General features: G+C 35.1%; 1 protein-coding gene across 2 annotated transcripts in view; it reads right to left on the bottom strand.

Annotated features, from left to right (window-relative positions):
- HCF173 (high chlorophyll fluorescence phenotype 173) overlaps positions 1-15,993 on the bottom strand; it is a 61,308-nt gene extending 45,315 nt beyond the window's left edge. For both annotated transcript variants that reach the window (XR_016359990.1, XM_089813927.1), the window contains exons 1-7: positions 14,836-15,993; positions 14,527-14,739; positions 13,379-13,583; positions 8,848-8,923; positions 8,290-8,425; positions 8,039-8,143; positions 7,783-7,866 (exon numbers count right to left, since the gene is read on the bottom strand). Coding sequence is in view for 1 of the 2 variants with exons in the window: in XM_089813927.1 (XP_089670053.1) it covers positions 7,783-7,866; positions 8,039-8,143; positions 8,290-8,425; positions 8,848-8,923; positions 13,379-13,583; positions 14,527-14,739; positions 14,836-15,321 (1,305 nt within the window). In the remaining variant the exon portion in view is untranslated. The remainder of the gene's footprint in view (positions 1-7,782; positions 7,867-8,038; positions 8,144-8,289; positions 8,426-8,847; positions 8,924-13,378; positions 13,584-14,526; positions 14,740-14,835) is intronic.
- Between the last annotated feature and the right edge of the window lie 256 nt (positions 15,994-16,249).

Genomic DNA, 16,249 nt, shown 5'->3' with positions numbered 1-16,249 from the left:
AGGGTCAACATATAGTACTCTAGGTGTGACTACCTCCATATATGTCAAATCAGTATCTACCATAAAGCATATCTCAGCTTTATAGTTCTCAACCATTGATTTTGGGATTCTTGTTCTTTGTTTCATCTCAAACTAAAATGTTGTCAAAAAAAGTGATGCGCTGCTCTCAATCTTGTCAAAAAGGTATCTCCTATGCAAGTGTGATTTTATCCATTTTACACTTATCATTATTTCAATCAGCTATGGGCATGAATGGAAATCTCTTCAAAAGATGGAAAAACATGTAAGTGATCAAAGATTGAAATCTAAACCATCCATTCCTTGTTTTCTTTATCCTCTCCAAATTGTCTATCAATTGAATTAACAGGATTTCACACATTCACTTTGGTTTTCTCAACACATAGTTTGTATGCTGCATGAGCAAATCCAACTGCTAACTCATCATGTCTAGAACCGGAACATAACTTTATAGCAATAATCCTACTTACAAATCATGCATCATCTTGTTTAATCTTACTTATGATTATGCCTCTTCCATTGTAAGTTGATTGGGTATTTTCAATTACAATCTTCTTGACATTTTTCTCATTCAATGGAATTGATCCTTCATTGCTTAAACCAGTTACCTCATGAATCAAATTTTCTGAAATATCAATTACATTGTCTCCTATCCAAAATTTCTCATCATGAATTCTGCTTAGGATAATCTTGGTCCAATCTTCATTGTCAAATTCATGGTAGAACATATACTTCACTACATAATTCTGACCTAAATGTTCAAATCCATCCTTGAATGACATGTCTTGTTTGTAAACCTTGTCAAATTCATTTGATATGTTGTTTTCTCCTACTATCTCAAACTTACATGTAAAACTCCTAATGTCTTCCAAATAGAGTACGTCATCAGGAATTTGTAAAAATGCAGTTGCAAGGTCATTATCCAATGGTTGAATAGGGTTTAATTTCAACTTAGGTCTTGAGACTTCCTCAACATTGTGAACCAAAGATTCTTCTATTTCAACAGTTTACAATCTTAACCTTACTTCACAAATTAATTGCGCAAGAGTGTAAATACCTTTAATTCACGATGTAGGGCTTTCTGCAAAATCAAGATAAAATGCTTTGACAAATTCTCCAAACTATTGGTAATTCGCTCTCAATTTGTCTTTTTGTGCTCCTTAACTCTTTACTCGATCAAATGGTACTCAAACAATCAATTTCAACTTTTACATCCTTTCCAATTTACTTCTTCATTAATTGCGCAAGTACGTAGGCTTCAAAAAGCAGTTTTCATTTACCAAAGAACTTTTTGTTCGTGCACTCATATATGAGCTCAGAATTGTATGTGCACTTAGGTGTAGCTTCCTTTCATCCATATCTACCTCCTCTTAACCGCGCAAGCCTTAATTCAATCATACAGGGGTTAAATAATTTTTTGATGTTAATTCCCCTTTATCTTCTATGAAATAAATTGCTCAAATATTAGATAGAGGTTTATCAGCAACTATCACTAACTTCAACTTGTTTTCATGTGTGTAACTTGTCTTCTCTACCCAAATTTGTGTTCTTGTTGGTGGCTTAGCTTTAACAAATATTTCCTTAAAGTTTTCTACATGTTCTTTCACATTCTCTTCTTGTCTATCATTGCCATTCTCATTGCTTCTGAGATTGTTTATATTCTTTCTAAAGTTAGGTGTCCTCATGTTGTTTGGCATTCTCATATTGTTCATCCTAGAAAATCTTGTTGTATGACCCATGTTGTTACAAATCTGACATGTTATCAGATTGTTTCCATATGTAGGTTCTAACTGATTTATCTGTGATCTGCAATCTCTAGAAAAATGTCCAAAGTTGTTGCACTTATAATACAACTCCATTTCTTATGACATTATTTGCACAAATAGGTCTACTAGCTACAGGGTTAGTACCTTGATACATATTATTAAATCTAGGTCTTCTACATTCACTAGCTCTATGTCCATAAGCATAACAATTATAACAATAACCAAAAATAGGGTTAGTATACTTACCTGTACAGTCCTTCATATGACCAATTTCATTGCATGCGAAACATTTTCCAATGAATTGCCTTCTTACTCCTTTAGGTTGCTGAAGTTGTTTTGGTACATCTTCAGATTGATTAGTCTCAACCTTGTTCAGATCTTCTTGTGGTTGTTTAGGTTGTTAGATCACAAGATTTGGTTCCTCGGTATCTTCAGATCTTTTTGATGATTCTCCTTCATAGTAACCAATACCAGTCTTGTCATAACTAGGTCTTTGTGCTATGATTTGTTCATCAAGTTTCTCAGTACTCGAATACAAATTCTAAAGATGTTGCTTTGTCTATGTAAGTTCTCCTTTCACAATAGTATTATATATCTCGAGTTCTGCATATTGTAGCTTTGAAGTCTCAAACTTAGTGTCACCTTGGCAAGTTTGGATTTCAAATTTGCATTCTCAAACCTCAAATCTAATTCAATCTTCTTGTCATCATCCTTCAAACTCAATTTAATATTGGTAATCTCAAGCTCATGGTTCACGATTTCATTCTCCTTGTTAAGCCTTGAAACTACATCACTATCATTGATCTGATCATTTGACTCATTCCTCTGTGAGTTGGCATATTCAATCTCCTTCTCAACTTCTGAATGTAAGTTTTTGCCTCTTTGTATTTCTTCTTCAGACTATCTCTATCTTCAATAATCACATCAAATTCTACAAGAGCTTCATCTAAATTCTTCTTCAATTGACCATATCCATAGAGATCTTGCTCAAGTTGCTAGGCCTTTTCTGAGTGACAATGCTCTAATACCAATTGTTAGAAATAGGAAGTACTGAGAGGGGAGGGGGGGGGGGGGGAGGAAGTGAACCTATATTTCAAAAACTTTTGCCCCACTATGGATAACTTTTATAACCTTAAAACATGCACATGTGATTATACTGAAAAGTAAACATAGCAATAACACAATGCAACTCAGGACACCATTATTTGTTAACTAGGGAAACCCTAGCCATGGGAAAACCCCGATGGGTATGGTACCCACAAAATTATCCACTAATCAAAAGTATCTTGTGAAAGATATCGACCCTGTTAGGAGTCTATTACATCTGTATAGTGTCTTTGTCCTTGTTAGAAACCTCAACCCTGTTAGGAGTTGTAATAATACAATAAAAAAGTTTGCAAGATGAGCCCACTGCCCAAACATGCAATTACAATGATATTCTATACATAAAAGGTGTAGATACAAAAACCTTTTGACAATGTTGATATCTTCTATATCTGATTTGTCCTTTGAAGCTTACCATACATATCTTCGCATATACTGTCTTTCTCTTCTCTAACATCAAGTTCACATCACAATACAATAGCATAACAATGTCCAAAGACATCACAAAACATTACACAACTTTGCATCTAAAAGTATATCCTTTATACCAAGTTATTTTGTCCTATCCGCCTTCATATCTTCACACGTGTCCCAAAATGCAAAACTACATTTTACTCACTTAGGGTTAAAATCTAGGATGCCGTCCCTTATTGGTTAAGTAATTGTTTTGGTAAACAAAACAATTTCTTAACTTAAAATACCACTTTCCTTAACTCTGTCATGTTTTGCTTGTATACTACTCTAACTAGTAAAACAATAATAACTTCGTCCGTACTGATCATAATGACTTGCACTCTTGCATGTAGGATCGTCATAACCTGTTCTTGTTGGCATCAAGTGCGTGTGTTCTAATTCATTGTCTAAGATCTTCGCAAACCAAAAAGGTGGCTGTTCTAATAGTTAAACTCTGTGATACTTGGACAATTTTCTAAGTCTTCAAGCCAAAACTTTGCCTTCATGATATGCTGACTTTATACAAATGAAATGTTGCAATAAATTACAACCTCAATGCATTTCCATATTCTCCTCTTAGCCAAATTGCCAACAGTTCAAGGGGTCAATTTTTATGGGGCTAGCAGGATATTATTGGAAACTTGTCCTTAACTGCTCACATATCACTTACCCTATTATTTCCTTGCAATGTAAAGGGAAAAGGTTTGAATGATCTAGAAAATGCCAGCAAGCTTTTGAATTACTTTAGGAGAAATTGACCTCGACACCAATCTTGAAAATAACGGATCCAGAAGGATGATTTCTTGTAGTGATTGATGTATCAGGAGAATGGTAAGGAGTGGTATTAATGCAAGATGACCAAGTAATTGCATATGAATCATGGAAACTCAAAAATTATGAAGTAAACTATGCACCTCACGATCTAGAGTTAGCCACTATAGTGCATGCTTTGCAAAAGTGGTGCACTATTTATGAGAAAAACATTTGAGCTAAGATCAGACCACCTAGGGTTGAAATACATATTCATCCAAGAAAACCTCAATGGCCAACAAAGAAGGTGGTTGGAGTTGATATTTGACTATGACTTCAAAATCAGCTACATTAAAGGAAAAGAAAACTAGGTCGAAAATGGTTTAAGCCACAATTGACATATCTCATCAATAGCTTCGATCCAGATTCCAAACAAATTTTAAACATCAAATCCTATTGAACTCTATGAATGACAAATATTATAACCAAGTTAAAGAAGCAATGCAGACGTATCCTCAAGGTCATAGATATGATGGAATCTATTTTGAACTAGATGGATTGCTCAGATTTAGGGGGTGTTGCAGAGTTAAGGAACCTAGTATGGAAAGAAGTTCATTCGGCTCCCTATTCCAGATATCCAAGAGTTACTAAACTCTTATATGATGTTAGACCCTTATACTTTTGGACATACATGAAAAGAGATGAAGCCAAATTTGTGGGCAATTGTCTAGAATGTTAGTGAGTCAAGGCTAAACATCATCACCCTGTCAGATTACTTCATCCTCGTACCATTCTAGCATGAAAGTGGCAGGTGATCAATATGGACTTTGTTCAAGGTCTACCCATGTCACAAAACAAACATAATGCAATCCTTGTAGTAGACAAACTCATCAAAGTGGCACATTTTATTCTTGGAAATTTCACAAACGGAGCTCCTCTAGTAGCTCACAAATTTGTGCAAGAGGTCTTTAGGCTTCATGGTATACCTGAGAAGATCATCTCTAATAGAGATGCCTAAATGATGTCTAGGTTTTTCCATAGCCTCTTTTCTACTTTAGGAACTCAACTTGAAATTAGCTTGGCCTATTATCCTAAAATAAATGGCCAAATAGACAATGTTGGTCAAATTTTCAAAGACCTACTTAGAATGTATTGTATGGATCAACAGTACAAGTGGGGAGACTATTTTATCAAGGGCATCTATCGTATATTTATTCATAGTCTTCTCCTTTTGTCTCAAAATTTACAATAATTTCAACAATTCTAATTGATAATCAGAAAGTATTAATTGGTTCTTCAACTTTATAAATATCTTATCCCATCTATATATCTTTGCATTACCTCACAAATTTCTTCCAATTTTACTTCTATCACCAAAATATTAAGATGTCCTTTTACTTAGGTATTAGAAAATCTGACACTCCTAGGACCTACAATCTCTTCATACTCAAAATATTCTTAAAGATAAGATAATATAAATTTATCAATGTCCAAGAAAAGACCAGAAAGAGGCTCTAAGGGATTGCCAAACAACAAACAAGATGCCAGCCCACAACAAGGACACTAAACAATGCCCGAGAAAAGACAACAATAACAACAAAAGGAAACATAAAAAAGAAAGAAAGAGAGAGGGAATGGAGGAGAACCAATAGAGAAACCCTAACACCCAACCAACCCCCTCCCCACTACACAAGCCCAAAGAAAAACCCCAAAACAGAGGGATAAACCATTAAACTAGCAAGGGCCCTGGGCTGCTTCAAGATTATTTATTCAATGAATCAATTTCTTTGGATTCAAACTAACAAAATTAATTAGCAATGTCAATCCTAGATTTTTTACTTCTGTCAAAAATAGCTCTCAACATCTTCAATTGATTTGTTTATTCTTTTTCTAGGTCTTCCACAACTTGTTAGATAACTTGTTCATTCTCTCTTCATTCAATTTCCTTGTCATCACTTTCCTTATTTATAGATTTATGACCTCTTCTTCTATCATGTTTAGCATCTAACCAGATAAGTACATTTTCTCTGTTCTTCCAACAATATTAGCAACAGCTTGGCCTCTACCCATTCTTCAAGGAGGAACCTTGACTTTGGACCTTATGCAAACATCCTTTAATTCGGCGATATATCTGCAAACTCCCCTGCAAACTACCTTAATGTCTTGCTTTATTTAAAACCTTTCAATGTGGACAGCCAAAAATTCAATAATCTATTTACAAGAAAGAAACTTGGTTGTCTCTCATAATCTTTTCTCAACATTCAAAGTCATGCCTTGATACCATTTGGTACAGCTAAAGGGTCCAACTATGCAATCAAGTACAAGCATACAATGGAACTCAATATATATCAAATAAACAATGATAGGCCTTTGTTGATCAGCAATAATGAAATACATTACAGTTTGTTAGTATGGGCTTACAACAAAAGGCCTAAACCTTCAAAGATATATATGGGTGCAAATATGTTGTAAACCACAAAACCGTATGATATTACAATAAAATCCTATTGATATGCTATCAAACTAAACTATGAGCCTTAGCTCTAGGTTAAAATCTCTCAATTTGATCCATCGAGAATGCTACTTTACATTGCTCAGGAATGATGTTTATAAAGTGATCCTTAGCCTCTAAAATCATTTGTATCAGCCACAAGATGGCAGAAAACTTGATGCAAGATAGACTATCTAATTGTGATACAAGATAGACTATCTAATTGTGATACATGTAGAAGGGAATCTTATAAATCAAATGTAACTAAGAATGTGAAATGGATCTGTAAGAAATTCAAACCACAAATTTTTTTGAACCAGTGAGCTTGGATATTTAAAAGTGTGGCTGCAAAGTTTAAATGGTTGCCACAAACTAAAAACTCCAATACGCCTATGAATGAGCCTAAAAATCATAAGCACCTTTATAAAAAACCTGTGAACATATGATGGTTGGAAAATTATAAAAAACCTGCATACAAATGCAAACGGAAACATTTTTTGTTGATGCAAGATTGCTCATACACCTTGATTGCTTGCATTGGCTCAATAGCTTAGAAGATCTGTTCATAATTACATCCATTCTTTCTAAAAATCTTTCAATCTCTTGGTTAATATAATTGTGGCCCTCATCATATTTTTGAAAACTTTGATACATGAGCAATGGTTTGAAGACATGTGCTCTATGGCATGGGTGATGATGAGAAGACACAAACAATTCAAGGTCGGTAAGTCAATTTGAATGGAAATCATCCTACATTCTAGCAAGAAGGCTGAGGAGGAAAGATGAATTTCCATCAACATTTATATCCTTGTTTAATTTAAGCCCTTCCAAGATGTTGTATAAATGGGATTTTCGTTCTAGAATTTCAAGGATTCTTATTTTCTATACAACGGAGAGATATACCCATCAAAAGGAGATATGCAACAATCTTGTCAGCTAGCATCTCAAACACCAAAATATTAAAGTTCCAATGACAAAAAAAATTAGTCGTCCTGAAAATTGTGCTGATTCATTTATCCAAGATTATATAAAAATAGCTTTCCATAATAAATTTCACAGAAACATTTATGATGTGAATTTAAGCAAGAAATAAGTCAACGACAGAGCACTATCTCAAAAAACTTAAAAAGGGCTTCTTTCTTTGCTATGATGTTTATACGGGTCAAACATACAGAAGAGTTATATAGTAGTCAAACTTACTGGCAGAGCTTTTATGTACTCTAGAATCATCTTGAAGTTGTTACCGTCCAGTAATCCTTGTTTTGAAGTTGTAGTAGTTGCTCTCTGTTACATTTTACCAATGAAAGAAATCATAATCTGTCAAGTTATAAATAAAAGCAAGTCCTATTCAGTTGCAGTCTGGCCACATACAAATCTTTTCAAGTGCTTTTTATTTGTTAATGTGAAATAAGACACAAACAATGTAAATAATACATGAACCAGAAAAAAGGATTGCCTGCTTTCTTGGCTCAAAGCGAATTCTCATCGTATGTACAAGGAATGGATCCAATCCAGGATCATCAGGTTTCACAGGCCGGAAAGTGGAGAAAGGTAGCCTATACTGCATGACAATAAGTAGCAACCAATTTCAGTAATTTGTGTTCACTGTTTTTAATCTTCAGAAATTTTGTGATCACAATTAAATTATATTAATATGTGTATGTGCTGTAATAATTCACTGAATTTCAAAAACCAAAAGTTGTTTACCCTGCCATAGCCTATACGTGTTGCAAACCGTGTGAAGTATAGTTTGCTTTGAGACGTATCCCCAGCTGGCCCAGTTTCTAGTATTACAGTATATGCCTTTCCATCTCCACCAACAGAGAATAATAGGCCTTCATATCTGTCAACAACAAGTATAGAAAAAGTTTACAGTTATTAAATGTTCAAAGGAAATTGGCAATGCACTGGTATATATTTTAAGTTAGTCTATGTCGAAATCATTTCCTATCAACTTTAAAGAATTTATTTCTGAAATTAGATACTTCAAAAAAATACCTCAAGGAAAGATATAACTTAAGGGGCTAAAAGTTTCTTTAAGAAACATATACAGATACAGAAGTTGCTCTGAAATTGTTCGTACCATTTCGAATCTGTTAATTGGCTAGTTAGATCATAAATGTATTTATAGAAGTGTTAACAATTAATCTCACTTTTATAATTACTATAATCTGTAATGATTTTTCCTCATGTTCCTTACATGTATACTATAATGAATAGTCCATAAAAGGAAAAGCATCCAATTTGAATAACACACATTTGTACCTGTCAAGCGTAAAACCCAAGGGAAGAGAAAGCTTCTTTGTTATCTCCACATATCCCGTTCTGGTATACACAAATCCTGCAAATGACATTTATATTTATAAAGTAATAGAGTAATCTGATAAGGAAAATACTCTTTTAGTGAAGGTGTCATCACTTAAGTCATGATATTGTGTGGCAATTGAGATAGCAAGGAATTCATTCGATAAGTAAACAATTGAAAATTTATAATTGTATCCATTTACCATGCCATTGAACAATTGTAAAGAAATTAAAAACTAAAGGACTACCGAGATAGTTCTAAATAGAAACATGAATGAACCAAGTTACAATTGTTTGTAATGGAGAAACCAATTATTTTAGTGATAGTGAGGATCGAATCAACTACAAAGTTACTGGATCTCTCATTAAATAGAACTTCCAAAGGTGACCCCCCTTTGATTATTTGGATTAATTACCGTTGTAAACAAGAAAGAAGCACCCAGATTTCCCTAAGACAGTCTTGTATTTAGAAATAAGTCTGGGCACTTGCACTTCATTTCTTCAACAAGAAGTTATTTGATAAAGAATGAAATACGTATTCCTTTCTTTTCTCAGCATGTTCTGCAATGTTATTTATCAATTGGTTATCTATCATGCATTTAATTAGCAGTGACTTATCATTTTTATGTACAAAATGAAATTTGCAATAAATCCCAAAGGATACAAGTTAGAAAGTCCTGCAAGATTGAGAAAAAAGAGGGATCAGAAGAAACAAAGTTAATTGTGATTGGAGTCCAGTATTGCAATAAGTGGACCTCCTTTTAGAGATGAAGTGGTCATGAGCAAGAAGAAGTGCTGTCTAAATGTTGGACGGTGTTTTTGATTGAATTAGCTGGGAAATGACCTTGATCCCTCACAAGTTCAGTTCAGCTAACAATATCCAGTACAACCAACATAGAAAAATAGCAGGCAGAACATGGACAGAAGCATAAAACCTCACCCTACTATATAATAGCCCAATATACAATAAAAAAGATGATCTATCAAAAACCTTAACCCATAGATCCCATTTAACACTATCATAACCATAAGCAAAGTATCGGTATCGCTAAAAGACTTATTAGTCCCCTGCCCATACTTCTCACCAATATCTGCAGTTAAACCATTATAGCTAATAAAAGCCATAGCAGGCACGCAGACCTTTACATTATTACCAGTATTATAGAAAAGCATACTAAAACTACATCTAAATAACTGCACCATCAGGCAGCACCAAGGCCTCAAAGTTTCAAATAAAATAGAAAACTTATGAAATATAACAAGACCAAAATGGCATAAAATCCAGCTGACCAACAGGAGCATCACCATCATTTAGAGCCACTAAGAAGCCCCCAATTCGTTGAGAGCTTCTAGATATGATCTTTCCAAGCATCCCGGTCCAAGTTGGGCAATGTTCATATCGAAATTATTTGAGAAAAAACCTTTAGGTTTGGGCTCCATTATGAGAAGATCCTGATGCAAATGGATTCATATGAAGAGCTGAATTATCTCTTTCCTCTTCTACTTCATCGACAATTTCTGTAGTTAATCACATTTCTTTAGTTCAAGTAACTCATAAGTTTTAAATTTAACAACAAAGTTACTTCATCTTGCCCAAGCACTTCAAGAATAATCGAACAAAAATCAAAGTGCTTGGAATTATTTTCCAGAGGCTTGTGAAGGCAGGTTGCAGTTGAATACAAAACAAGGTCCTTTAATCATACAATTCTTTAGTTTTAATAAATTACTTTCAAAATTACAAAGTTATAAATGTACTATTTGCATATTTGTGGTGGGGATATTATAATTCTTGAACAAGTTATCTCCAAAGGCTACTCATCCATGCTTTGTATCATTCATGCTTTCGCTCCATGTACAATTGGAACTTCTAGGAGAGTATTCAAACCACGAAGACAAACAACTTGACCCAAAAGCACATCCATGACCTTGTTTTCATGTACTACTTATTTTAGTTCAATGCATCAAAAAGGTAGGGAAAGAAGGCTCTTGACAGAATGGACGTGGTTGACATAATCCATATTCTAATTAGATTTCCAAGGATGCACATCCCATTTTACCAACAAAGATCTAAAAATAGAGAGGGAAGCAATAAAAGTGGAAGCATTGCAGGAGAACATACTTGCTGATGCATTCATTCCTGAGAAAAACGATTTTCCATCAAGATTGAGGTTAATGATTATGAGCATGTTATAAGTTGGAGAATATTTGAGGGATTAGAGATTATTTTAGTGATACTAAATCATCATATGACACTATTATCTCTTTCATCTGCAACTATTGTAAAAAATGGACCTATATATTGTCTAAATTATTGATGAATTTATATATTTATTTATTTTCCAAGCTTAAGTACAAGTTCCAAGTTGCAGTTACAGCATTGTGTCTGAGTTCTTCCTTAGTTAAACAGATCTATGTGCCATCCAAGTGTCTTAATTTCAAGGTACTTATGAATAATATGAATGTCTTCTTCATGCAAAGAATGTGTTTAAGAACTTTCTTGTATCCAGAAAACTATGAACAGCAGTTCACATGAACAACAAAATGTAGTCAGAAACTTTCATGACAGCCAAGAATCAGTTGTGCATTCCATTCTTGTCCTTACATATTGAAACTTTATTTGGCAAATTGTTACTTTCAAAAAACCTATAAAAAGGTAGTTGTGTTGTTCCAACAAGAATAAAATGAATCCAAGTTGTTAAAAAGGGGCCAATTTGCCCTAGGGGTACACACTCCCATTGCATCCTGGACTACCAGTCAAAAGTAGATGATTTCCAGAAAAGAATAATTGGTTTCAACTGTTCACTTCAGTGAACAAGTTACAGTATTGTAATGTCCCCATTTTTGCTAGCACCAAAGTTTGAGGGAGTAGCCTATTATTGTGATCCTCATAGGCTATGGGAGGGTCTTTTCTTCTTCACAATTTAGTATGTTCCAGTTTGGTCTTCTTTTGACACAGATTGGACTCCATTTGGGCTTAGTTTCATGCACCTACTATTTATGACAAGTCTGGTGATGGTTGAAAGAGACCCTTTCTATTTTAGGAAAGTGCATTTGGTCACATGAAAAAATAATAGGCATGACACTTTAGACAACATATTCAAAGGATAAGTATTTTGGGAGTTATTATTAATTTAGTGGCCAAATTATTATTAAATCATTAAATGACTTCTTATAAAGTTATATTTCAACTTCATAATTTCACTTAAGTTGAGGGTTGAGTCATCATTGGAAGGGGTCATTTATTTAATTAATCCATGGAAGTCTGTGCCAAGGAATTAATTAAAGTTTTGGAGTAAATGGTTATCATTTTTTATTATTACAAATTAAAATTTGAATCCAAAAGAAAAGTTCGCATTTAAGTGAAAAGTGTATGGAAGAAGCTATTGGCCATTGGTGTGTTGAAGAAGATTTTGACTTTAATTGTTATAAAAGAAAGGCTCTAGCTTTGATTTATTCATCTCTTGTTATTTTTCTTTTATGAATTTGGTGAAGGTTTTGAGGGTTTCAGCATTGGAAGCTGGGGGAGGACTGATTTCTCCATATGGTTTGCACTTTGAGCTGTTGCAACATACAGTGATTTGTGTTTGAATTTTGATTTTGTTTAGCCACCAAATTGATGCTGTTGTATGTCAATTTGGAATGCATATGATCTGAAATTAGCATTCAAGAGAAGGGTTTTATACTGCTGAAGTTGAAGATTGTTGGAGATATTTGCCATACTGCTGGGTGTCCAACATTACAAATTTATAGTGGTTTTTCAGAGCTACTGGAGGGTTAATTTGAAGCTGCTATCGTCTCTACTGGGCAGCATTTGCGATCACTGTTGTAGCGATCTGATAGGGAGTGATCCCTACTGCCAACACTTGGAATATTGACGTCACTAGGAGATGCTTATGTGAGCTGCAGCTTCCTGTATTAAAGCAGTGTTTGGATATGATAAGGCTGCATTTGGGATCAACAAGGATCCACGTTGAATTTCTACATTTACAGGATTGCATTGGTCTCCAATTCTTTACCTTGATTTCCTAGTAATCTTTTGCAAGCATTTAAACTTCATTTTAAATCATTTCAAGCAAGTAAAAGACAGTGAGATAAAGGTTTCATGCAAAGTGTTTGACAAAATGTCAAACATCTAAAAAGGTAAAGTGATTGGTGTTTCTCAAGTTAGAACTGGTTGGGATTCTTACAAATATATATACATTAAAACCTATATGATAGACAAAGTTTTTACTCATAAGCTGAGTTCATAACAATGATAAAAATAATGTTTCTCATGCTGGCTGAAATGCACATTTGAATTTCTTATTTCAGAAACTCATTAATGAAAATGCATTGCTGTCGCAAGCCTCTCTTTCATGCACATCTTAATAAAATAGTTCATGTACATCTTCAAACTGATTTGAAATGAGGAGTTTTATGAATGCACAACAAAATCGTCATGATAGCCATGCTGCAAATTGGGAAACCCAAAGTACAGAGTATGTAAGCCAACCTGAGAATACTGCATTTCCAGTCTCCTTACACTCAAAGGTTGCATCCATGCCTCCATCATATTTGGAAGCAAATGTATCAATAGAATATCTTCCTTGCTCCACCTCCCAACCTTCCAGTGCTTCTGGACGGTTAAACTTGGCAATTGTAAGTTTGCTTTTACTGCTTCGCCCAGCTCTTAGTTGGGCTAACCTATGGTTATAGTCCTGCACAATCAGATGCCATATAGTGGTTACTCATTGCCAAGTTTAGAAATTCTGGGATTTGCTATCGAAACCAAACAGCATATTTCACTGCAAGCTCGAAGGATATGTAAAGCACATAGACTATGGTTGTTTTTTCAATTAGTGATTGCCTGACATGCTCATATTTCTTGACCACAATGTTAAATCATATCAAGAGTAAACATCAAGATAGGTTTCCCAAGAATAGATTTCAATAGCAAAAGGCCAAGCAAATTTAATAGCTTCAAAGATTATAATTTTGTCGCTGAAAGAAACAGTAGTGCATACTTGTGAAAAGAATTTGGCAAAATGTAGTTGCAATCCTGAAGATTAAGAAAAGGGTGCCCAGTGGGTTTAGGGTGATTAGTGAGTAATGATGAGTTCAAGATTTCATGCCCATGGATGGACATGTAGTAGTGGCCATGGAATCACCTTAAGGTGGGGATCAAACTTATGGCAATGCATATCAGCACGGGGCACCTTAAGGTATGTTTGAGTATAACCATAGTGATTACCCAAGACAATATTTGTATTCTCTAAGACCTTAGCCCAGTGACTAACCTAGCATGTAAGTCAGGTGGACAGATTCCTTTGATAAATCACGGGGAATTATGGAAACCTCTGTACAAATCCCTTAGAGCCATATCACATGCTTAAATGCACAAATGTTAATGTTAAATTAGGTAGAGATGCCACCTCTGTGGAAGAAGCCAACTATTGTAAGGAGAAACAACCTGTGATCATGCCATCTAAGACTATACCCATGAGAAAAATTTACTGATCAATTTAAGAAATTAAGAAAAGGGTTCTCTTCACTATTAGGTAACAACACAAAATAAATTTTGAAAACAATAAACAAAACCCGGAACTAAGGAAACAAATATTTGTCAGATTCATGAAATTAAAATGTGTCATAGATACAAACCTGGAAAGCTTTTGACAAGTTGTACACACCGAAATGATCCACTCTATTAAGATCTCCAGTAAGAGTGGAGCGTGCGGTAGCACAGTAAATAACTTTATTGCAACCTTCTACAGCATCTTTGAGTGTTGACGGCTCACCTACATCACCAACCACTATCCCTATTGATCTTGGAAGCATCTCTAGTATTTCTGGATCTGCGTTTCGCACTAAGGCCTGAATTGAGAAAATGCCTTAGGCCAACTTCCAAAATTGCATAACTAGTAATGATTAAGCAGAAAACCCTATACAACTACAATTGTTGAATCATACCTTGACTTTGTAGCCTCTCAGCATAAGCTTTCGGGCAACAACCCGACCAATTCGACTTGTGGCTCCGACAACCAGTACAGTGGTGTCTTGTGCACCAGGAATTGTGAATTCACACATGGGTCCTCCCACGAGCACTGAATTGTACTCTTCATCAGTTCTTGGAGTGCGAGACAATTGACCCAATTCAGAAAATTTTCTCCATACTTCATCAAACACCTGTCTTGATTTCCTACCAAGCCCAACAGGATTGACATCCTCAAGTGAAAGAGAGACGGACGGCTTTCCCTCCTGTTCTTTGTCATCCTCTTCAACGTCATTTCTAGGACTAGCAAAGGACACTATATTTTTGTTAGTTGATGTAAAACCTGTTGGGTTCCTAACTAATGTTTCGCCAAAAAATTTGGAAGGAAGGCATTGCTGTGGGTAACAGTTCTTGTTGTGGACAGATATCAGTGGAATTCTGTTGACTACAGCAGGGATTGACATCTATGCTTTGTTTTAAAGGGAATAGACTTGACGGTTCACAGAGAATTAAAGACAATAATTGCTAAAAGTGTGCGACCCCATCCCATGAACCCTTACATTAAAAGTCAAGAGATGTATATTGTCCAGACTCCTCACTATTGCAGCTTGGTTGATTATATTTCATCCTGCCAGAAGAAATTGCCAATTCTCAAAATAGATGGAGAAACAATTGATTTATGCCTTGGAATTGAGGTTGTCTAAGAAATGCCCAATTCTCAAAATAGATGAAGAAACTGTTGATTAATGCCTTGGAAATGAGATTGTCTAAGAAATGCCCAATTCTCAAAATAGAAGAGACGAATGTTGATGGATGCCTTAGAAATGAAGAAACTGTTGGGGATTGCCTCAGAAATGAGATTATTTAGGAGGAATATTTACCAAATTGGAGACTGCAATTGGGCTTTTCAACATTGACGAACTGTCAGATTTAGTATCGGTAGGGATTTATGAGGAGGAATTGATAATGGAGCAGCTGAGGTCTCTGAATGTACAGTATGACCAACCAACCGGATCCAATTGTGCCACGTATTCGATCTACTTTTCGTTGTTCGGTTGACAGGTGGCAAGCAGACATGGCCTGGAAAATGGATAAAGGACCAACCATTTATCTTTGTGGAATAAAATATTCTGCACAAAATCTGCGCAGTGTTGGCATTGCAGATGATGGGACGACAGAGACTTGTTGGCCTCACGTTTGTGTTTTGTCGCTCAGATAAGGGAGCAGGATTTTGTGAGGCAACTAGAGTAGCTATGCGGGAGGGACTCTCCATAGACAACGCTCTCCTTTCTTCCATGGATACCCCAAGGCCCCCTTTGGTTGCTGGAATATGAGTGGAATAGGAAAACGAAATTAGAATATGTTTTATATTCGCTGTTTGGTAAGCTAAAT

Source organism: Cupressus sempervirens, chromosome 2 (genome assembly GCF_028749045.1).
Source record: "Cupressus sempervirens isolate cs-2001-9-10 chromosome 2, ASM2874904v1, whole genome shotgun sequence".
Classification (NCBI taxonomy): Eukaryota; Viridiplantae; Streptophyta; class Pinopsida; order Cupressales; family Cupressaceae; genus Cupressus; species Cupressus sempervirens.
The sequence above is the reverse complement of the archived record's forward strand: the minus strand, read 5'-3'. Positions and strand labels throughout refer to the sequence as shown.